At 41.3% G+C, this 24,923-nt stretch overlaps 1 protein-coding gene across 7 annotated transcripts in view; it reads right to left on the bottom strand.

Moving 5' to 3' along the window:
- Window positions 1–24,923, bottom strand: part of KIAA1217 (KIAA1217 ortholog) — a 255,715-nt gene that overhangs the window by 24,950 nt on the left and 205,842 nt on the right. For 5 of the 7 annotated variants that reach the window (XM_086614399.1, XM_086614401.1, XM_086614400.1 and 2 more), the window contains 4 exons: window positions 17,831–17,935; window positions 17,341–17,393; window positions 10,366–10,526; window positions 3,636–3,811 (listed from right to left, as the gene is read on the bottom strand). In XM_086614399.1, the coding sequence (XP_086470525.1) occupies window positions 3,636–3,811; window positions 10,366–10,526; window positions 17,341–17,393; window positions 17,831–17,935 (495 nt within the window). The remainder of the gene's footprint in view (window positions 1–3,635; window positions 3,812–10,365; window positions 10,527–17,340; window positions 17,394–17,830; window positions 17,936–24,923) is intronic. The other 2 variants (XM_086614402.1, XM_009991096.2) reach the window with 1 other exon arrangement.

Consider the following 24,923-nt stretch of genomic DNA (forward strand, 5'->3'; position numbering starts at 1 on the left):
CAATGCTCATGAGAAGAGGAGAAATATCACCTAAACCCAACAACTTCCCAAAACCCTAAGTTCTCATACATAGTAATGAACTTTGAAGTGATAATCATCCATTGTGAATGAGATGTTGGATTTGTAATAGAAAGCTCATGTGGAACATGAGGACAATGGATGCCCCTGCCCTTGGCAGGGCGGTTGGACTAGATGATCTTTAAAGGTCCCTTCCAAACCAAACCATTCTAGGATTCTAGGACAGGCATGTCATCACCACACCACCGCATGAAGCCATGATGAGCCCATATCTGATACAGCTGTTGCAGGGCTCTCCTCTCTCCCCATCTCACATATCTAACTTACACTAGAGTTACAAAGTGCATAGAGAAAGGCAACAGAATGATTACAACTTTTCAGGCTGGAAAAGGCATGATCAGGAAAGGGAGTGAGGAGTATTTATAGCATAATGACTAGCATGGCAAGGGTGAGTATTCTGCTGTGTGTAATTTCAGAGTTAGGGGGTTGATTGAAAATGAAAGATTAAAAAATAAATACAAAGTGGTTCTTTCTACCCAAAAAGAATTACTCCACAGAATTCATGTGTCTAGATGCTGCACAACAAAGTTTACAAAAACTTACAAAGTTTCCATCTTGGACTTTGAAAAATCCCTGAGCTACAAGTCATTAAAAGCAAGGAGATGTGCTCTGAGCATTTTGCCATGTTCTTATATCCTTTCCCAAGTATCTGCTTACTAGCGGCTCTCCAAGACTGCTAAGTGGAGTTTGGTTTTTACTGAGCAAGGTTATTCTTATTAAAAGTCAGACACTTTTCCTAACAAAAAAGTAAATTGTAACTTACTACAAATCATATCCAATTAGACAGTGGCTATAATTTTAACACCGTGCTTGTAAAAAACCCTCTATTAAAGTGCTTACAATAACCTACAACATATAGTAGGCATACCTGTAACATGCTCCTCACAACATAAACACTTCATCAAACAGTGTGTCATATTGATGAGGGGAGACCTGATTACAGCCTACAAATACTTGAGAAAGGATGGTGGGGAGGTGGGGGAAGGGCTCTTTACATTAGTGATGGGTGATAGAACAAGAGGAAATGGGTATAAGCTTAGTCAGGGGAGGTTCAGGTTGGATGTTAGAAAGAATTTCTTCTCTGAAAGGGTTGTCAGCCACTGGAATAGGCTGCCCAGGGAGGTGGTTGAGTCCCCATCCCTGGGTGTGTTTAAGAATAGGGTGGACGAACTACTTAGGGATATGGTTTAATGGGGATTAGGGACGGTTGGACTGGATGATCTCTAAGGTCTTTTCCAACCTAGAAATCTATGAAATCTATGAAAAATATCATCATAATTTGTCCTTGGTCTGGTAAATTTTAAGGCTAGTATCTACAGCCTTGAAAGTGTCATATATGAGATCTCTAATGTTGAAATCAAAAGACCAGAAAAAAACCCTACCCAGTTAACTCTGAGTGCATGTTTCACTGTTACAAGTGTGCGTAAACACTACATTTAACAGTGCTCCTTAGATTTCATTAGATATCTCTGAACTGTAATCTTGCTACAGCTGTGACACACTTCTGTAGGCACCATCATGAATAGCTGCTCAACAAAACTTGCTCTGAAATGTTCACCAACATTTCTGCTGTTTACAACATGAAACTGTCAATATTTTTATTTCTTTATTTCCCAGCAACAATCTTCAGAATTGCAGAAAGGAGAGCTTTTTAAGATGAGATTTACGACTTCAGAGTAGTAAATACACTTCCGTAAGTATTGCAGAAATCCTTAAGCTCCCTGTCCTGCAAGAAGGCAGTCGACCGATTTAGTCCTATGATTTAGGAAAGGTCAAGAAGGTAATAGATGAAAGACTAAGAAATGGTAATTTTTTTGCCCTGTTGCTTTGCATTTGTTTATACATCTGCACTGGGATCAGCTTAATTGAAAGTGCCTATATAGAATGTTAACCTTTTTCTGAATACTGCCAGTGACATTTGATGTGTGATTTTGTGATGTATGCTCTTCGTTAGTAACAGCCATCAGCTGTTGAACTTAAAGCGTTGTTGTCAGATCTGCTTTTTCTTTTGGGATCTGATCCTCCAAACGTGCAAATACATGACAAAGAAATCTCATTGGACACAGCTGATGAAAAATTTTTGTGATTTAACATTTGTTTCTAGCTTGTATCTAAAAGGGTTGAATTAACATTTATAGCATATGAATTATCTAAGTACGACACTTTCCTGTAACATTAACAAATGAAGTAGCAGAGAAGCAGCAGAAACTCTGCTAACAGAAAAAAATCCAAACACTGTTAAACCTGAACCATACTGCAATCAAAGCTGTATCCTAAATGAACAATTGTAACAACTAATGCCATTTGCACTTGACCTCACTCAGTATCCTTTTTATGAGGCAATGCGATCAACAGCCATCACACAAATTTTTCTTTCCACATAGAACAACCAACATAGAAAGCAGGCAATGAGGTACACAGGAATAAAGTGATGAACTGGAGGATAATTACTGAAGACTACAACACAATGTTATTTAAGATTACAAACCAGCTGAGAGGATTATATACACCAGAATGGACTATTACTACATGTTCAACTTTTGTTCACAGAAAACATACACTCCCCTAGTAACATTCTACTTTGCCTTCACAGATGCACCATTTTTATTACAAGTCATATTCATCTGACAACACATTGATCAACAGGAAAGATTTACCCTCCTCAGCTGTCAATAACTGTACTCCTACAGCTCTTCAATCATCATTTCCAATGACAAGCTGACTAGAAAGTTTCACTCTATTATGGAGCAATTCTTCAGGTGTGAACTAAATGCAATAATGAGAAATAATTAGTTATATAGCATCTTACAAATGTGAGTGTTAGAAGTAGTTAAATTGTTTATTGATTTCAGCTTTGTCTTGCTTCCTGCTGACTCTGAACATGGACTAAAACAAACAACTGGATCCCACCAGTCTTGGTAGGCCAAAGTTTTGAGGAAAAAAGTCTTACCAAGAGCCTTTACACAACAACAAAAACAACAGTATTTTTTCACTGCAGTTTAGTGTAAGGAAATCCCAGTGAGTATATTTGAGATGGAGACTGGCATTGCTGACTACAATTAAATTTCAGTCCATTACAATTGAGCTTATGAGCTTCCAGCACATCTTCCATGCAATAGCCAAAGCACTTACTATTGAAACCTGATTTTTATACTTAAAGCCCAATGCATTACCTTCCTTTGCATCCATTTGATCTTGAGGAAATTCCTTCCTCTTTCCCTAAAATGTAATACATAAAGCTGAAGGTGAGAATTAGGGTAGGGAGAGGCTTTCAGAAGGAGGAGGTGGTCACCTTCCTTATAGCGAGCTTCTGAAGACACCGAAACTCTTTGTTCTGGTGGGACTTACCCAGTGGGCTATGCTAAGAAGGACTCCCAGTTAGGACCAGTGATTTGTGCAACACAGACACAGTTTTACAGCCAATATGAGCGCAAGGAAACACAGCTAAAACAGCATACACAGGTACAGTTTCACTGAAGACAGTGATGAAAGCTACTAGTTTATGGAAGAAACAGCCAGGTCAAAGGCAGCAAACTCGAAGAGGTTTCTCAACCCACCATAACTTCTTTACAATCTTTTCCTCCTCGTTGAGGTATTTCTGCCTTTCCTGTTCCACCAGGTTGCGCTGTCGCTGCACAGGATCTTCAAGCCTCTTCACTGTTTCAATCACTTTGCCATTGATTTCCAGCTCTGCTTTCTTCACCATTGCCCTCAGCATCTCCTGGTTCTGCAGCTGTTGCACAAAAGAAATCAACTTCAATTTTTCCTGCTTGACTGACATCCCTGGCAACAGAATACATTGCAGAGCTCAGAAATAGGTTGGGATAAACACAACCTTACAGCGAGAGAGAGTTTTTACCTTCTTCTTTCCCTCTTTAACTTTACCTATAAACATTATTCCATGAGGAAGTATTGGAGGTGAGAAAAACCTAAATCTGATTAACCTCTAATGTATATATCTAACTTCCGGTTGAAAGCTGACGAAAAAAAGATGTTGGGATCAGTACTTCACCTTCAGTGCACAACTTCTGCAAGGATTGTGGCCCCTTTAGTCTGCTCAGTCCAGCATGCATCAAGAATTAATCACATGTCACGAGAATGCCGGAAGCTTCACTTCCACTTCGTGCGTATCTCACAAGCTTATGCGTTGCGCTGCCTATACATGCCTGGTGGATAATCCCACACATTAATGACAAGGCTGGAATGCACTGCTGTTTTCAGAATGGAATTTTTCAGTCTCTCAAGTGGCAGAGGAAGGATTGTGCCAGTGGAATTTGGTGACAGACATACACTTCATTCACAATACATAAAACCTCCTTCACTCACCAAAAAAAAAAAACCTTTAAAGTATACTAATTTTCTGAGAACTGTAAAATTCATACCTTCTTTGTTATTTTAGCCTTATATTAAGTACCTAAAGCATTAATTTTCTTACTGATATTAAATTTGCAGAGCAAAGCTAAGAAAGCAAACTAGACCGTATTCTTCTGTGAGTAGCCCTAGAGCAGCTGTGCCCCACAATCACACAAACCAAATCTGTTTAAGTCTCCTACGCAAATCACAAGATTCGAAGTGATAAGCAGGGCTCCATCTAGCCACAGCTTTAGGATAAAGGCGACATGAACACAACTCTTTTAGCCCAGCAAACATCTCTTACTGTAAGATTTTGAAAAACACCTGTGTCAACTGGGAGACGAAGTTCCAGTTTTAAAACTAGCAATTGAACTGTCCACTGTCTTCTAAACATCCAGGCTTAACACCCAAACCACATTCAACACACAAAGTAAAACCACAGCCTAACAGGAAGAATCACAAAAATTAGTTACCTACAAGACAGTATAATGCAATAAGACTTCTAAGTTGATTTAAGAGAATTCAGGGGAATCAGGGGAAAAAAAGCCTTTGCCCAGGTCATTCTTTCCAATCAGTATGGGAGTTAGAGGAACAAACTCAACTCTCCCCTCCTGACTCTTCAGTCCTTGTGTGTGACTCTGCCTTCTCCAGCGACACAACTGTGATGAGAGGGAGGGTAACACTTCACTGAAAGTGTGCAGGGGGGTCTGAGCTGTGACAAGCAGGAGGTGTTAGCTCAAAACTCAGCTGAAGATAAGTGTTAGCATTTAGGGAAAAAAAATGAAGCTGGAAAACATTTGAAACAGCACAGATTTATAAACGTTGTCAGCTGCTTTATACCAGACTAAATTCTTTTGAAGACAGTGCATATATGTATTTCTTCCCACTATGGGATTAATGTTTGGATTTGATAAATTAATATCTTATAGCGAGGCCAGCACAGCTGAGACACACATCGCTTTCACTGTGGCATATTTTCAAGAAGGAAAACATAAAATGAATGAATAAATGAGTGAACGAGCATGTAACACTTCAGTCATACAGTTTATTCACAGCTCTTAAAAAAGCGGGAAAATTTGACACAGGGAAGTGACTTGTGACACGTGAAATGACTGATCTGACACCAGTGAGAACATCAGTAACGGAGTCAGACTTAAGTCTCAGGTGTCCAGAATTTGTCCTCTATGTTCCTCAGCTAGGAAAAGTGACTCTCAGTAGTAGCAAAATTGATGTATGAGTGTGAGGTTGTGCAATGGCAGGTACGCTTTTTTTCCTACTATGAGGGTATATAGGGGATCTATATTTATTGTAGTGACACCTACAGCTAAGGTGCTTGTCACTTCCATTTATGCAGTGCTTGAAGAGTATTAGAGAGTTTCAGTCATTAAAGTTCATCCATTTCTGGTAACAAAATTAGGGAATAAAAACATAACTCAGCAATATTTCAAAAAGCTTGTATGTTGAGGACTCCCAAACCTCAATGTTTGGAGTGAGCTCTTGAAGTCTGGGAAATGACTCATCTTGGTATCAAAGAGATGTTTTTGCCATTTCTATGAAAATTAATGCAATACTTGGCTACTTCTGGAAAACGTGGTTTTGTTCATGCTTGGGGAACAGTGACAGAAGATGAGAAGGGAGAGGTACAGATGAGTGCAGAGAAAGAAGAGAAGAAAACAGGGGAGAGGAGTACTTGTGCGGTTAAGCAGGGTAGAGTCACCAGCCAAAGGACAACATGAGGCAGGGCGAGCAGGAGCAAAGAGCTGTGGGTGAGGAAGAGGAGGCAGCCTCTGGCCACTACAGAACGTTTATCTCCACCTTCTGGAACTGAACTTGATTCTTACCTTTCTTCTGCGAGCAGGTATCAGATCTGAGACTCCCTGGCTAAGTGCTCACTCCATTTGTGTCTCAGACCACCTATGCCAGTTACTCTATCCCCTCAACTAGAGTAAGGTTTATGGATCTGCCAGAGTTATTCTGGTTCCACAGAGTAGAACTTTTTGTACTTCAAGTTTGCTTGAAAATAAACCAAATAAACAATCTTAGACATTCACACTTGAAAAGAAACTTTGTTAAAACAGTGTCAAAGTTCCAAAGCCCAAAGCTAAGGAAAAGCAATGCAGGCTTTCCTGTCACCACCAAATCACAATTTCATACTAATTAGAGTTGACTTATAACTTCAAGCAGCAATCAAACACAAAGAAATTTAACACGATTTTTTAGAATTCTAGCATCCTCTCCTACATACATTACCCTTGGCTCTGACTTCCAGCCTCACCAATCTCTCCAGATACCTACCTGGTCCCTCTTCTTCGGCTCCTGCTCCAGCCGTTATCTATATCACTGCTCTCTCACAAGCCCCCCAGCACTGCCTCTGGCACCCACTTCGAGAATAATCTGATAACCACTTTAGTTCACTTTGAATCAATTATTATCTATAAGGCAGGTAACTGGAAAACCAAGTATTAGTTCACAGCCCTGCTTCTCGTTAGGGGACAAGCATGACCTGTCCAGTGGGAGCCTCCCAGGCCCTGCTGGGAGAGGCTTCTGGGCCACGCACCTCCTCACACACTACAGTGCACAGCCACAAACAGGGACCGACTGACTGCAGCTCAGGATCTCTGTAGAATCTAATTATCTAATTCCTGAAGTTTGTTACCATACGTAGATTAAACATAGTCTCACCAATTCTACAATGCAGCTCGAAACGTATTTGAATTTCTAATTCAAAGTTACACTTGTGAAACTATCATATACCATTTATGACAGTATTATTATTACATTTTCTATCCTCTCTGCAGCACTCATTTCCCTGCAAATAATACATCGAATGAATGAAAAGAATGCATGCAGACACATTCCTAATGCTGAACCTTAATCATATCTGACTGCTTTTCCTTAAAATGTGTTCAATTAAAGAAAGGAAGGAATAGACAAAAAATCCAATGTACATATAAGCTAATGATATATACCATGAACACATACTCTAAGGCTTGGTTCAAACCTGCCACTAAGAGCTCTTACTATCTGGGAGTACAGTATGAAAAACCCCTCTGAACTCATCATGGGCTCCAGTCTTACCAACAACAAACGCATCCAGGACAGAGGCTGGGTTATAGCCTGTCTCTGGCAATGAGGAAAACACCATGGCACCATGAAACTAGTCTGTCTTGAGTACCTCTGAAAATCAGAGTGCTTAAGGAAGGTGCTAGTGGAGTAGCAAGAAGTGTATCTAACCTCTATCAACAGCCATGATATAAATGTCTTTATTTCAAGAATCTCTACTTAAAATCCAACCACAGACTGAAACAGTCTTAACTTCTTGGTGGCATCTGGTAACATATACATTTAACTGGTGTGTGAATCAATACATCTGGATCAATTGCTGCTGGATATGTTTTAAAAAAGAGGATTTTGCCAGCACAGACAAAGGCTACATGAATTAATGAGTCTTTTCCGTCATATGTTTCTCTGATTCTGTTAAGCAAATGAGTAAGAACTTGCAGTGGTATCATCAATTGAAAACAGAACCATAGACAATATTAAATATAGTTTTATCTCCTGTTCCTGTTTCTTAGTTATCCTGCCAACTTTTGTGCCCATGCAATCATCTTTTTCAGTTCTTTGGGAGTGTTTCTTTTAGTCTGTCACTGTAAGAAGAATTCTCACAAACAGGAACAAACTGACTGTCAACCCAGGAGAAACAGTGAAAGTGAAAAATATGAAGTACAGTCAAACATATTATGCAAACAACCTGGAAAAACAGAAAAATACTTTTCCCTTTTACTGAGAATTATTTTCCCAAAAATATAGTGCAAAGTTTTTCTTTCGAAGTGTGATATTTCAACACTCTTTCAGTTTAAAACACCACCTGTTTCACTTGCTGCCCTACAAACTGTGAGCTCTTTTTCAAAAGAATTCCACCCATTTGGGAAAGTCATGACAAAAACTCTCATGAATGTAATTTATATGTAATATACCAAAGTTTCCCTTGAGCTACAGGTTCTTCCATCCGACTGTCACAAATTTGCCCACTTCCTACTGGCATGACATACCAAATTTGCTATCATTTCTGAAACAGGGGAAGCCAGCCAGAGTTAATGAGCACACTCGGGATATGTCCTTTTTTCCTTCTCAACACTTCCTTGGCAGCATTGATTTGTGCAGATGGTACCAGTTTCTTCACTCCTGTGTGCCATAACGCTATATGTGATCAAAAGCAAGGTTACTGCTCCAGGCAGGGCTGTGGAGACAAGGTACAACTAGGGAAATGCCACCTCCTCTGCGAGCAGACCCTGTGACAATGATGTGCTCGCTGCCTCCAGTGCAGCACTGCAGCTTCCATCCCACTTTATGAGGCCACATGCTAAGCACAGCTGGTGGCTGGACCACAGGCATTTGCCAAGAGCTGCCTTTGGCACATGAGGTTACAGAAGGACAGAGGGGCTGCAGTGGTCTGAGGCACAAACGTGGAAGAATATGCTTATATATAATGTGCCAGGGCAGAGATTCCAAGCCAGAGTCTTGAAATTAGATGGGGACCGTGATGGCCAGCATGTTGGCAGCACTGCTGGGAACAGCTTCTGAAAGACACATTTGCTATAGGAACATACTTATCGTAAACTGAAAATGTAAATACATCGGTGCTGTATCATAGGCAGAGGTCACCTGGCTGACACAACTACTTGCTCCAAATATCTGCTGCCATCTCTTCATTTCCAGCAAACTGAGCACAGGACCTTCTCACAGCATTCTCAGTCTCAGCCACATTTTCTTTACCCTGATGTTTACTTCACCTTTCTGCTCCCTTGCCCTATGACTGGTTCATAATTCAATTTCTTTTAGTTAAGGAAGTGAAGGCAAAACATGCTCTGAATTCTGATCTGTATTATCATTATTCTGTTCTAAAATTAATCAGCAAATCAAAGGAGATTTACATAATACCATTCCCATATGCAAAACTACCTTGGTCATAAAAGCAGTAGCTGTAGCCCTACAATACCAAATATGTGATGTCACTTTCCAGACAAGGAAGACTGGCAGAATATTGAAGTTTCCCCTGCTGTTCACTCTTACAAGAAACCGCTTTACCTCCTTTTACGTCTTCTGAGACAACACACAGTGCTCTTCAGTTTCCAATTAAGTGAAGGGCTGAAGACCTGTACAGCTGCATAGGCTTATTTTCACGGTGTCTCAGATGAACAGCATATATTTACATTTGCAGCATGATGGTATGAATCAACAGAACATTTTGGTTAACTCTTCATTGTTCATATTGTTTTTGCAGGTTTTGAGGTGTTGATGTATGTTAAGAAGGTACTGGTAAAATGTGAACGTAAGTAGGGCACAACACACCTTTGCAGCAACTTTTGAAATATCTTTTTTCCTTGCTGCTCAAGTTGGCTATTCTTCTGGATTCTGTAAATATAGGACTCAAACTCTGGCTTAATGTATATCTACTGATCCTCAACTACTCTTGGGTTTCCTGACATCAAAGTTGTTTATTCAGGAACTTAAAAACTGTCTGAACTGTTAACAGTATGGAGCAGGAACATGGCTCTTCCAACATGTTTATACTGCACATAGCATAGCAGGCTCCAAACTGTAACAACAGACTTGATATTATTGTAATAGAAATACTGCTTTAATGTCTACAGTCATCGACCAAAGCTAGAAATGAAGTTATTTCTCAATACCTGAGCAGCAGTAGTTAAACTGAGCTAATTGTCATACCTCTAGGACTATGTAAGTGGCATGTGCTAGAGCAGAATATGCTTTGGCATCTGCAATACTTGGGTCTTCCCTTTGCTAGAACTCTGCTACTGAGAGTCACTCACGTACAAAAGGTAAAAGAGAGAGAAAGAGAGAGAGGAGGGAAGGAAGGAAAAGGGCATTTGCTGACAACCCACTTTCCTGGCATTACCCAGATAAGCATACCTGTAGCTGCTTCATCTGATGCAGCTGCAGCCGGAGATCCGACACGTTGCGTTTCATACCATGCAGGCTGACTTGCATTGATGGGCCTCCAGCGGGGTGATGGATGACAGCTGACTCCACAGTTGCCAGTGCGTTCTTCCCCCCAGATACGTTAGCAGCACCTGCAATAAGCAGCAGCACAGGCTGAGCTCACCAGCAGAGAAGGTGCAAACATGATCATTCCTCTGCCCACTGAATCCACCACACACATTTCACACAGATGGACAAGAAACAAAATTGCAGCTGCCAGTGCTCAGTATTAACAGGTGACTCGCACCTCCTTATCCAATATATTTTGAGGGAAGACTCTACAATATTAAAGCATATCTGTGCTGGAACTTTAGCCATATCAGAGCATTGCATTACCACAATGCCTCCTACCACAGACAATGGAGATGGGGTAATAAGCTATAACTGCAGATTACACAAAACAGCAGCAAATTAAAGGAGGACAATCCCAAAGCTACTTTCAGCACCAATTTAATTTGCTGCTGAGACCAAGATGGTGCAAGTTCGCAGGACTCCTAAATTGCATATTTGTTCATTAATTATCACTGGAGAGAGATTCAGTCACACTGTCAAGTGCGGGGTAAAGATTTCTATAGAGAATCTTGCTTTGCTGCTTAAAGCACAATTGCAATAATGCAATAATTGCATTATTTCTATCAGCTAACGTATAAGACCAGGAGAAGTGAAATGAAAAAATGGCAGAGAAGTGCTCTCCAACAGTGTTGCATCCACCCACTCCTCTTTAGTCTGTCACTTATTCAGGACAGTGTTTACAAGGGAATACAGCATAACACAAGGAAGTGAGCAGAGCCACACTCTGAGAATAATCCTCAGTGTCCTCACCAGACTTTCTTTGTTAAATAATACTGTTCCTCTACACAGCACCAATGCCAAGCTTGTTGTTTTAGTCTCAAGTACCTGGGAGGAAGCTTTATTTACAGGGTAGAAGCAAATTCCAGCTCATCTGCTAACAGTCACGTTACAACTTCTTCCTGCGATTTGCACCTACACATCCATATTCTTCAAATTTTCTTTCTAATGTGTCCTTTCCCCTCCCCACCGCCAACAGGCAAAATGACAGACTGTCAGTAGGACACACTTCATTTTCTAAGTCCAGCACTACGTAGCCCTGCACACTCTTCTGATCACAGCGCCGGATCCACCTTGTCCCTTGGGCTCAGATGGCTGCCACTCCCTGAACTATTGCATTATGCCGTTCCCCACTTCATTTCCTTCCTTCTCTATGAACAAAACAAAAAAATCTGAGGAAACAGAAAATAACTTATCAATGAATCTGCATTTGTTCTCACAAGCACATATGCTGTCACATTCAATGAAATCAAGCAGAAATTAGTGTTGCAAGCTTTTCTTTGCCTGTTGAAGGCAAGTTTTCAATGTCTAAAGGACATGACATGACAAGTTGTTACAGCTGGAATGAGTATGAGCCCAAGAGTGGTAAGTTTTATCCCCGCCCTCTCATCCCTAGTAGTCTTTTCAATCAGCAAAGTCTCCAAATGTGCCTGAGTGAGTACAGCTCGGCATAACAACAGTTATTCCTTTGCGAACAGGTGAGGATATCTCAAAAAAAGCCTTTGCAAAATTCATCTGGGGGAAGTGTTTTTAAAGGATGGAAATTATGCCAGACTCTTTTTATTTAAAAATAGGCTAAAAGGTTTCTGAAGAATCAAGTTTCTTGCTTTACCTACATTTGCAATTCCTGTCAGCAAAAGAACAGGCCCCTCTGCCTGCTATATATACCCGTGCTATACACGGTGTGCTACGCCATAGGCTTCCGGAGACACGCTCCAACAAAACGCGGTTCTAGCCTGGTGCTGGCTGCTGTAATGCTATACCGCACCTAAACGTGCTCCAGCCAGATCTGCTTGGTGCTTCAACAACAGCACTTTTCATTTCACTGCTAAGCAAGCTGCTGCACATTTTTGCAATACTCCAGCATGATTCAATGCTCTCTTGAGTGTCAAAGAGCTACTTAACAGAAAGCAACACCCAAGAAATAAACAGTCCTTGTTCACTGCCAATCTGTACCCACCCCATGCTTCAGTCTAATATATGCTGATACTTAACTGTCTACATGTACACTGCAGTTTTTCCTACAGTCAAGCATCTATTTTCCTCCCACATGCACTATTTTTTGCACTTGTTTAAGAAAAGGGTGTTTAGTTCATAAACCCTACAGACAGAAACCACCAGAGAGTCTGAAAAACGTGGATAAGCCTCCGAGAGTTCTGATCCCTAGCCACAAATCTGGACTATTTTTGAAAGCACATCTACCTTTCTGCTATTCTTTCCCTCAAGTAAAAGCTCCAAAACCTCAGTCCCTGACCCTGTGCTGATGCAGCCAAGGCATGAATCAGTCCCTGCCTGTCTCTCCCCCCATGCTGGACCCCAGTCAATTCACATATTTTCTCAGGAAAGGGTGCCTGCTTTCCTTTTAGTGTAGATGAACTGTGATCTGCTTCTGTAAACAATAAATGTCTCCGACTCCCTACAAAGCAGCTCTCCTCCTCCTCTGCTGCCTCAGCCACCTCTTCTCCCCATTAGGTACTCTCAGCTGCCACTGTGTCCTTGCTGCGGGGCGTGCTCAGAGCCTGTGAAGCACGACGTGAGACTCCCCAGGGTGTGAAACACAACCACAGACACTGCGTGAGCGTGGGAGCGCAGAAAGGATCAGCAACTGATTTCTCAGAGATACATATTTTCATCAAAAAGGAATAAAAGGGTAGCTGAATGAGTGGCTGCTTCATCTAGGGAGTATAGCTCACTTTTGGAAATAGTCCCAGGCTGTAGCTTTGCGATTAGATGTACGGCCAGATGGACTGAAGGGAAAGAAATGGCGTTGGCTCTCAGCTTTTTAAATAAACCCTTGCTGGAGCTAGGCAAGGGGGCCTGAATGCAAAACTCTTCCATAATTCTCTAATACTCTGGACAAAACCCAAATGTTAACTTTCCTCACAAAGGCTAATGAACTAAGCTGCCATTTTTGAAGTACAAAGAGAACTGATGTGCAGAAAGGAGAAAGGTTTGCTATTTGCCCAGGCTCAAATTCTGCTCCCTGACACTTGACTTTTGCTATGGTTGCAAAGACATCACTCTCTTTCTGTTTTCCAGATTTTATTTTTCTTTCTAAGATGCTAAGATTTTGTTTTGAAGCAGACTAGGAAAAAAGGTCACTAGAAGATGCCCAGCAATGTTTCTTAACAAATTACTCATCTCCTTATTAAAGAGCCACAACATTTTCAAGCATCATTTAGGGAGACACGTGACAGTTACTTAGTTCTCTTACCATTCAGTTAGAATCCACTAAACAAATAGACAAATGCAATATTAAGGTTGCAATTCCAACATTAACAAGCTATTATGTCCAGGCACTAAAGCACCCTTAAAATAATAGAATATTCTAGATATATTAGTGTGCAACTTCACATCATTGATCCAGAATGAATTTGGGATCATGTTTTACCCACAAATGCTGACACAGTTCAAAGACTGGCACGATCTCTCTTTGAATCTGAGATAAACAAGCAGATATGGACAAGGTTTTTAATCCACAGATCATCACAGCAAGAGTCATGCATGTGAAAAAGGCATGAACAGATGACAAGATAGTTCACAAAGAGTGAGGAATCAAATCCAAGCCCTACATGTGTAATACTTCTCCCTGCTGCCATCTCCCTCCCTTGGTTTGTACTGATGCTGTTAGTGTAGAAAGACTCCTTGATCCCTTTTCAGGAAGTACTGAAATGTCCTTCTTCCTCTTCCAACAAGGCAGTAACTAGCAAAGAACTAATGCTTTTTTTGGTAATCTATGATACAACTGATCTCAGTTTAATCAATGAATCTGGTATTTAATCTATCAATCTCACCACTTGATGAACAAAAATATAACAGAAAAGAAGGTAGGCGAGAATTTCTCATCAAATTTGTTAGTAATCTCAAGGAGACTCTTCCTAGTATGATTTGGTTTTGGAGTCACATGCTGTTCCTAAGTGAAGAGTCCCTTGATGCCATTCACTTTTGATGAACTGAAGAAGGTTATAAAGATTCAGTCATGGGATTTCTCCTAACATTAATAGAAGAGACATAGTCAGCCTGTGGAAGGTTACTGCTCTTTGAACCCACCGCCCATGAAAGAACTGAGCCTAAAGCAATAAAACATTAGAAATGCAGACAAGCATGATTGTTACAGGCTCATTTTCCCCAGTGAAAAGGCATTTTTATTTAGGCTCTTTAATATTTGAGGCTAAAGAATCTGCTACAGACCGGCAAAGCAAAAACATGTTAAATACAACAATTTGGTTTCTATGAACTACCAGAGTATTCACAATCTTGCTGTAGAGAGAGTTTTCTGGGATTTCGAAAATTTGGTGTCTTTCCCTTCCCAAGTGAGCTAGTGCTCTATTTTTTGCATGAAAGTCTCCTATCAGTGGAATATATACTATAAAATACAATGTTAGTTCAACACTGATGAGCCAATTTTATCCTACACAGATGTTTTATTGTTCAGGACGGGAAGCAATTCACATTTCTGCTTACCAGTGCTCTAGAAAGGACTGCTCAATCAACATTTTACACCACTTTTTCTTTCAAATAGACTTTGAAATTGCTAAAACTGGTATCTCAGTGCAGAGTTGTCAAGTGGAATTGTATACTAAGAGTCGACTGTCTAAATGGCTATACTTAATAAGGATTGGGGAGAATTGAAGAACAAAACGGCGGTAACAAAAGTGTTCCTAGACACTGCTGGCACGTTTAAACCCAAGCATATTTACAAAAAGGAGAAACATTCTGCAACGTATTCTGGCAGATTGCCTAATTTTCAAGTAAGCTGGGAATGCATTGACTCATTATACCCTGTCACGTGCGATTTCAAAAGCAGGTGCCACAGTTTAATTTTGTGGCTGAGTCATGCTGGAAGGACAGGATTTAGGGATGCAGATGCTGGAGTTACAACTATACTTTATAGCACTGATAGGGATCCTTGCAGACGGCTGGCTGCATGGCTGGCCCCACTGCCCTATCTCCATCCCCCAAGTGATCAGAAAGGCATCTATTGCACAGCTCCTTCCTCACATGTTGGATATGGGCATGGCCGTGTGACAAAGTCAATGTTTCTGTCAGGTCAGTAAGTGACAGATGCAGATCTGGTCTTTTGACAGTAAATTACATGCCCCGCCCCCCCCACCCCGCTTGAACATGGCAGCTGTTATATGTAATTTGGCTGTTTCAGGGACATACGTTCAGTCATATGACAAGGTAGTGAGGAGTCTTTGGGAAGAACAGCAGCAGGAAATGGCTGCTGGTCAGTTGAACCACGCTATTCTGGTGGGCTAGGCATGACTTCCACGCCGAGGAATCCCCACCTTCACTTTGTGTAGGGCAGGCTGTTTTCCCAATGAATATTGTTTCTTTTCTCATTTCATTGAGAGCACATTCACACACACACACACAAATCCCTGAATAATTTAGGTTGAAAGGGACCTTTGGATATCATCTGGTCCAAACTCCCACTCAAAGCAGGGCCCACTTAGATCAGGATCTCCAACTCAGTGTCCTCCGGCAAAGAACTTATCTAAATTAGTACAAACACAGTGAAAGTGGAAAGGTCGAACTGCAATACAATACAAAGAAGAAAACAAGGCAATGTGGGTGCAGATTTTGATGGTTTCGTAGGTGCTCTATATGAGACAAGGCCAGTGCAAGTGGGAAATACCATGAATTCTCAGTGTATGATGACGTTGAAATAAAGAAAATTTTAGAAGCATTTTGTGGCTGTTTTGAAACATGATGGACTTTTCAGTAAGTTGTCTGAAACTGATAAATTACAACTTATTTTCACAGCCTGAAGTATTGCTCTCCCCATCCAGGGGCCAGTGGGAAAGAAAGAGTTGGAAGGAGACCAGAGAGTGGTTTGGGAGCAAAACTCCAACACCAGGACTTTAGCTTGCTCATTCTTGCCTATGTTTGATAGTTTCCAGGTCTGGTTTGATTTCCGTCAGTTAGGAGGACATACTGCAATTCCAGATAAACAGGAATCCTGAACGTGAACTAACAGCTCCAACAGAAAGGCTAGTAAAGAGCATAACAGATTTGCTAATAAATGTGTGTGGTTTACAACCTGCCGAAGCACAGACCTCCTTGTGGGAAGAGCATTACCAGGAAGTAGAGAACTGCCTCTATTTGCATTCAGTGCATGACAAAGGGTGAAGAGGAGGCATATAAACACATGAACACCCTGCAGACATCCCCAGCAGCAGCCCTTACAGGAAGAGTTCCAATCAAATGGCGATCTTCTTTCACAACAGCCTTAACTCCTTCTTTTAAACACTTCACAGCTCTCCAAGTGGGAAGCTAAATTAAGACCAGCTCTTATTGGCTTCATAATTGATGCTTGCTCAGAACAGTTTAGGCTCACACTAATAATTAGCAACCCATCAATATGGCTTAATTAGGGAAAGTGCTATCTTGCTGACTGCTAAATTCCTTAGTGTCATTACACACATGGCATCCTACTAAAGGAGGAATCTTGGAGAAAAGTTCAAGTGACCAGAATAAGAATTAAATATTTAGCCTTCTACAGTAATTTGGATACATCTGGTGTCAGTGACAGATATATACTATAAACAGTATGAGTCACTGGAAAATTCACCATATGCAGAGACTCTTGTATCTCATTTAAACCGTTCAGCATAGGTGTGAGATTCATTCCAAAGACCACCTCAACCTGTCAGAAATTCCTCTCTTAACAAAGATGTGATGGACTCCCATATCCTGAACTTAAACTTCAGTTCTGCCAGTACAGCTATGGGAATTTAAGTAAATTTGACATTTCCTTAAGTCGGAATGGTAGTAATGTTAGAGCTATTCATATACCTGAACAATTTGTAAATTAAAAGTGAATTGTCTTACCTGCAGTGTCAGTGCTGCTCTTGCTGGACACGATTTTCAACATCATCTTCTCACTAAGTAATAAAAAGAAAAATCATAATTTTAACTTACTGACAATAAAACTGTAGTGAAATTTATAATCAGCAAATTAAATGGCCATGTCTAGCATATATATTTTTAATTTAAATCACCAGTAGCTTGTCAGTTGTTTTTTTTTTTTTAAATCAGCTTTTAATACAAGTTAAGCAAGGAATGGAGTATAAGTAGTAGAAAGCATAGAGATGTAGCTACATTAATTCTTTTTAACACAAAGAAGAGTAATGCAGTTAATCTCCATCTATCATTTGGCATATTCTTCCTCTCTGTCTAGCATTCTCATGGGGATGATAAAGATATTTAAAAATGATTGAGCATTCAGGGTTTTTTTTTACTATTACATTCAAATATTATTTTTCTTGATTGATTACTAAAATCATTACAGAGAAACAGATTTAATGAATTCTTTTTTTACCTAGAAGCATCTTTGCTATTACTTGTATTTGGCCCTTTAAAAAGCGCAGACTGAACAAGACCAGTTAAACTGGCAATCTGTTTCTCCATGGCTTGTATCCTCTCTCTGTAAGACAAGAGAACCGTTTGTTAAAGCCAGATATATTTGCTTTCAGACTTGTTTTTCTAGGTGAATGATTACCACAGGATTCGAAAGACACTACAGAGTTTGTGCAAAGGCTCACAGGTACTAGTTTGCATATACCTTGTTGCAGCAGCTTACCGCATCTTGGTTTGGACAGCTTTTGCATGGCAACAGACAATAAAAAAGACATCTGCTTGGTTAAACAAGAACAAAACAAACAACCACTCAGATAATAAACTTCTAATGATCTCATGAGACAGGCACCTAAAACAAGCAGTTAATGCCTCTCGGAACCAGTGAAAACAATTTTTTTCAGCATTACCTATATTTTCTCTTTTACCTACACTGGGCTAATAGCTTTGCCTGTATATAAGGTTTGAGGATTAATGACTTTACACCTTTTCTTTCTTGTTACTATTTTTGCTTTGCTCAAACCCAGGATTTTTGTTTGCGAAGCATTTAATCTGCTCAAGCTGACTACTTCTCAGCCCAAATCCTTTGCACCTGACATCGCAACTGCCTGCTTTGGAAAGAACAGCAATGTGACAGACCAGGCACAGGACGCCAAATGCAGACCGCATAGCAACACTATCATAAACCAGATATGCTTTCATGCACATATCTTGAGAAATTCCTAAGAAGCAGAAGAGATGAAGAAGAACCATAATAAGTATGGTCAGTGTTTTCCACAGGTATCAAAGGCCACTAAACAACAGTAACTTTTTTTGACAACATTTGTGTGTTTATCTGTTTACATAAAAGCATATATTAGTCAGATACCGGATGACTTCCACTTCCTCAGTGGGCTCCAAAGCAGCCTTTTGCTCACACAAATGCCTACTTTCACGTGCCAGTATGTCAATGATACACCACAATGTAGACACACATCAACAGGGGACCTCAGACAAGATCTTCTGAAAATGCGTTCCTATATGCCAGCACTAAAGCGAATGCTAACAGTGGGCTGTGATTTTGGAAGATGACTGGGAACAAAACTTCTCAAAAAGCAAGCGACTAAGACCAGCAGCCATGACTGATGAAAGAAGGCGGGACAGACACAGACAGCCCCAGACTCTGCCTGCTGCCATGGACATTCATCACCGCTGCAGCATCCTGGGCACATGGGAGTAGCTGAGCTCCAGCCACCCCCAGCTCCAGTTGCCATTTGGTGGCCAAAGCAACAATGCCAATCAATAAGGGCCTTATAAACTCAAATGTAGGTACCAATACCAGGCAAAAGCAAGCTGACACGATACAAAGTGAGTAACCAGCCCAGCTTGTAACCAGTCAGATTATCCACGCTAATTATTTCATTCACACTCAGGGAATGAAATAGAGATTTGCTGGGATAGCATGCAGCTACCATCACCAGGACAGAAGACTCCGAGACACCCAGACATTGAGAATACAGGGCAGCAAATCAAGTAATGAGATGCTAACAGATACGAGGAGGGAAGAAGAGAGTGTTCAGTGAGTCCCCAGCCAGAAGACATGTTCTTACTGCGATTTAATAAATCGTGAGTGTCTTACTTTTCAGTCTTCATTTGAAAGGTATTTTAAACGGTGATGAGAAGACTAGTGAATCTGATCTAATTCATTTCAAACCAAGAAATACGTTACAGAATTTCCTCTATTATAAGATTTAAAATAAAAAAGTGGTTTAAGCTACAGTAACCTTTGGAACAAAAACAAGTACTAGAAGCCTGGGATAACTATATTCTAACAAACTTTAATGCAGCATTTTTGACACTTAATAATGAAAACATTTTTTTTCCCAGATAATCATCACAAACTTTTCCTGGAACTAAACTCAATTGGAAGTCTATCTGTTTTACCAATCCATAAATATGATGTTTTTTCCATCCCATATTCGATAAACTGGAAACAATTTTCTGCTTCAAAAGAGATTATGGCAACACAAAGCTGATCTTGTCCTTTGCCATGAAATCTAGGAAAATACGTTGTTAAGAGGGAGAGGGATGTTCCAGAGATAGGAGATGATGAAAAACAAATTAAATACTGGAATCAATTGCACTGAGCACATCATTTTTGTTGTGGTAAAAGCATTAAGAATGTGAAGAATCTACATGTGCTCTGGAGTTACTCTGTTAAAGACAAGGCAGGATTTTTCCCATAATCGTTTCACTGTAATACCCAAACTCGTTACGGTCACCAGCACCAAACATTTCAAAAACAGGTGTCTGAAAGGAGGCACCTTTCAGGCATGAAATTAAATGACCTGGCAGTCTGGCTGCGGGCGGTGGGAGGTGGCGTGCTCCAGCATGGGCAGGGAGGGACGCAGCTGGCCGGTGGTGGGCTGTGCCTGGGCTGCCACGGCTGGAGGGCTGGTGGCCCCGTCCTGCTGCCTGCCAGATAGTCCTGGAGGAGCAGCGTCTTCCCTTCTGGCTTCCCTGTGAAGGGTTGGAGCAACGTCGTCTCCGGAGGGAGAAAATGAATCCTTTCCTCAGCCTCTGCCAGGCCGAAGTCTAGCAGGGATGCTGGCACTGTTGTGAGAGTTACGCATTTTTGGTTCTCAACATTATATTCTCTACCTCTCACTGTGCTCTCTGCCATAGAGAGGGAAGGTGAGGGGAGCAGCCTGCCCTGCCATCCTTTCCCACATCGGGGTGCTACGGACGGGGCAGCTGAGATGCAGAGTACCAGGAGGGATGATCAGGTGGAACAAAACGCAGCGGTGCCTCTTTGGCAGCAGTGGCAGCATGAGAAGGACGAACCTCGTCTCTGTTCCCAGATTAATTTCCCAGATAAATCTGCATCTCTCCACCACCCAGGAAGAACAGGGAGGGTCCCTTCTACAGCAGTTCGGAAAGAAACGGCTGTTTTATCGTCCTGAGCACAGAAAGGCATTGTTCCACGCTGTTTTCCTGTGAGTGCTGGGAGAGTTGGAGGCGGCAGCAAGATGGGGGAGGAACGGAGGGAGCAAGGTCAAAGCGACTCCCAGCTTTAACAGGAATCTTGGTCAGGCTCTGCTGTGGCTTGTCACAGCCCATGGGCCACCACAGCAGGCACGAGCCGGTCACAGCCCTGCTCTCCCAGCAGCCCAATCCACAGTCCCGGCCCAAGGCATGCCTGGGCACTCAGTTCCTGTGCCAGCATCTCGCTCCCCACACTCAGCAGAGGGAAAACAAGCCCTTACTTCACCAGGATCTGTGCACTGAGACATCAGATTTCACCACCAGATTTCTTCCTTACAGCTTCACGGAGGTTTCATGTCATTCCCTCTACTGCAACCAACTGGAAGAATTGGTACCCAGTTCTCACGGTGACGCTTTTTAAGCGTGACTTGCCTGTTCCTTCCCTTTCCTGGGGACATCTTTCACATCCACATCACTGAGAAGATACTTCATACAGACATAAACTAGAACTGGACTGTCTTACTGTTTATTCTTGTTCCTGTCCGACCCTAGGCTGTGCAGCACATCATCCATAACAGAGGTACTCAAATACCAAGTCTGACACCATGAACTAATTGGCACACCATCCTACAGAAAGATTTACAGTGACTTCATGTTTTATAGTTTAACCTCGAGTGAAGTCTGTATAGTAATCAAAAAGAGGATCAGAGACAGGGAAAAATACATTTCTTTCCACACTACCCTATGAGAGAAACATTTCATTAGAAATTTTTTTATTTCACTTGGAAAAAAAAAAAAGGAAACAGGAGTAGATTGTCTTTTCCAATGGCTTCCCTAGAACCATGTGAAAGTGGCACAGTCAGACTTTACCCCAAAGTCCCCCCAAAACAGCAGAGTGGATATCCTGGAAGGGTGTTGTCCTGGTTTTAGCCGGGACCGGCTTAGCTCTTCTTTTTAGCAGCTAGAAGAGCTCCATGTTTTGGTTTTACTCAGAGGCTCGCTCTGAGAAGAATGCTGATAGCAAGTTGATGTTTGTCGTTGGACATGAGACTCCAAGGACTTTTCAGTGTGCCGGAGTGCAGAAGCACGGCGGGATACGGGGGGAGCATAGTTGGGACAAGGGGGACACGATTCCCCTTGTGATTTGTGGTGGAACTTAAGATTGAGGGCCAAACTGGCCAATTAGTATTCCATATCATGCAGCGTCATGCCCAGTATAAAAGTGAGGGGCAGCCGGACAGAAGGGCTTTTGCGCTTTGGCTCTTTCGCCGCTTTTGCTCTTTTGCGCTTGCTGCACTTTTGCTCTATTGTTTTTTTCTTTCTTTTTCTCTCTCTCCCAGTACTCCCACTCTCGGAGTACTCTCTCTCTCTCTCTGCCCATCTCTATTTTGGGGCCTCGCGTTCGTCCGGGATTGCAGCTTCGGGACGAGACGGGCTGTGGATAAGAGGGGGTGGTGAGCACCTACACTGTGTATTAAATCATCTGTATTAAATTGTTCTTATCTCAACCCACAGGTTTCCCGTTTATCCTTTAATTCTCTCCCTCATTCCTGGGGGTGGGGGAGGGGGAGTGACCGGCTGTGTGGGAGGGTCAGCCTAACCCACGAGAGGTGTGACACAAAGAGCAGCAGAACTCTTCTGTACTCCGCTCTCCTCTCAAGGGAAAGATACACACAGGTGAATATTTCAATCTTCTAAGAATAAGGTTAAATGCAAACTTTCCACAGCTTGAAGCTAAAGGGAAAAGGGAAGCTCTGAAGCACTGCTAGCTGTGACACTATTTGACAACTCTTATCCAAGAGCCTGCATCTCATCTTCCTACAAACAGTTCCTCCAACAGAAGGAAGCTGAAGTACAGTTCGTCTTTCCTCCATCCTTTGTTGGTCATCTGCATTTGTCTTTTTCTCCCTTGTTATTCAACATCTTTCAGAAAGGAAGGTGCAATTTTCACCCTGTGGGAAGTGTATGAGAGAGTATATCTGCAAAGTCCACCTTTCTTATACAAGTTTCAGTGCATTGCTGATGGAGTCTCCCACTGTCAATGGCTTCACAGAGTATAAATTGTTTTTTCCTAATGCACAGAGAGTCCATCCATACATTACCATATCAAACAATAAAGTGGTTTTGTGATGGGAAAAATATTCAACAACCTACACGTGGCCATTACACTTAGTCTTGAACTGCAAGCCACAAGCCATGAATGTGGTCACATTTTTTGATCAATTCTACCATCATCTTTTCTCACTGATGTGGAAGAAAAAGGAGACGACAAAAGCTGTGTTCAGGCAGATGAGAAACACAGTACACTCCTGAAATGCTTTTTGGAGGAAAAATATTGTATAGAGCTATTTTGCTATTCTAAGGATTGTATTTCAGTAAGTAGCAGTATTTATTATATACATATTTGACACTATCAAATAACCTAGAATTTTGCAACACAACATGTATTTTAAATGCAAAGAATGTTAATATAATGACATATAATTTACTGCATTTTGGGTAAACAGCTTCTTTTCCGATTTATCAACATTTAAACATCTGCTTTGCTTGTAGTAACCTCCAGAACTGTCCACCATAAGCTACATAAATGGACAATGCAAAAATATGATGGCAAATTACTGGTTAAACAACTCATGCTCACTCACAAAAATTTACTCATTCTTCCTGTAACCTCAGATTTAAGGGATGATGACCCCTCAAAGATTAACTGCAACCTGTTACAACTTCTAATACTTCTGTGCATACGAATACTAACATATTTTATTTTTTAAAATCTCCACAAACTTGTTTCCTCTCATTGTTGTAAAAGAGCTTTATATGGAACTCTTCTGGCAAACTAATTACTGTGAGAATTTATTCAATGCTTTATACCACAGAAGTAGCTACCTTGAAAACACCTGAGATAAAACAGATACAAGAAAGAATTACACGAAGCAATTAAATCCCCCTCAACTCTGGATTAACTAACAGGCTTGACGAGACTGGCTTCCACAATGCAAAACTAAAATGGGAAACTCAAAAAGAAGAGATTGGAAATACTGATTTTCATCTTTTGTAGACCCAAATCTGCTGCATTTAGCATTTCAAAGGTAACAGACCCATTTTCTTCAATATAACCAGGATACTGCCCATGAGAGGTCTGATCTGCTGTAAGTACCCAACATATTCTGGTAAAGTACATATATCTATCCCATTCCAGCCCCAGACTGGAAAAAGTGAAGGAGAATTAATGGGGGAAGAGAGATTCAGTTTAACTTCTGGCATTGTCACTATCCATTTTAATAATTTCTCTGACTTAAACTGTGCATTGTCCTGAGGTTGTGACAGTGCTACTTCAAGGTAATTTCCACAAAGAGATGGCACAAGGAATGTTTTCTTTGTTCTCAGCACACTCCACTAGGGACTGAAGGAACAACAGTGCTGAGATGATGCCTTTAATGCTTGCAGGGTCCTCAATCCACTCCTGAATGAATCAGGTTGGGGACTTTCCCTTGTCACAGTGCACACACGCAAAAGACCTCCCTCCTCAGTATCCCCGAGCCTTACAGATGCTCAGTCTGCCCTTTTGCTGCTGCCCGACGCCTGGCACCGTCTGCACGCAGGCTGACCACACGCACCATGCAAATTCTGCGGCCTGGCTTTTAGGCTCTTTGCACAGTCATCAGCAAGTGGATAACGTGAACGACAGGGTGGCGTACACCTAATTTTCACAATGCCTGGAAGAGGATTCATTCAACCCCATGTCTCCAATCCCAAAATATTCTTGCTTACAGAAGCAAGCCCAGCTGTGCTGCTTATGGGTAAGTCCTACACAAGAAGGTAGAAGATACTTTTCGGACATTATATACATCACCTTTCAGGTGTTCATAACAACCTTGTAACAATTCAGCCCCTGCTGAAGCCTGAAAAGAGCACCTCAGCCTGGATACACTTAGTGTTCCTTGTTCAGTTTAGTACAGTCTCAACAGCATTTGCTTTCAAAGTTTATGAAATGATTACAAAGATAAAACAAGGCTTAGAGCATTTTATATCTGTAGAATTCAAATCCAATTCTTAATATTACAGTGGTTAGAAAACACACCAATTTGCATTAA

Source organism: Tauraco erythrolophus, chromosome 7 (genome assembly GCF_009769465.1).
Source record: "Tauraco erythrolophus isolate bTauEry1 chromosome 7, bTauEry1.pri, whole genome shotgun sequence".
In the NCBI taxonomy this organism is placed as follows: Eukaryota; Metazoa; Chordata; class Aves; order Musophagiformes; family Musophagidae; genus Tauraco; species Tauraco erythrolophus.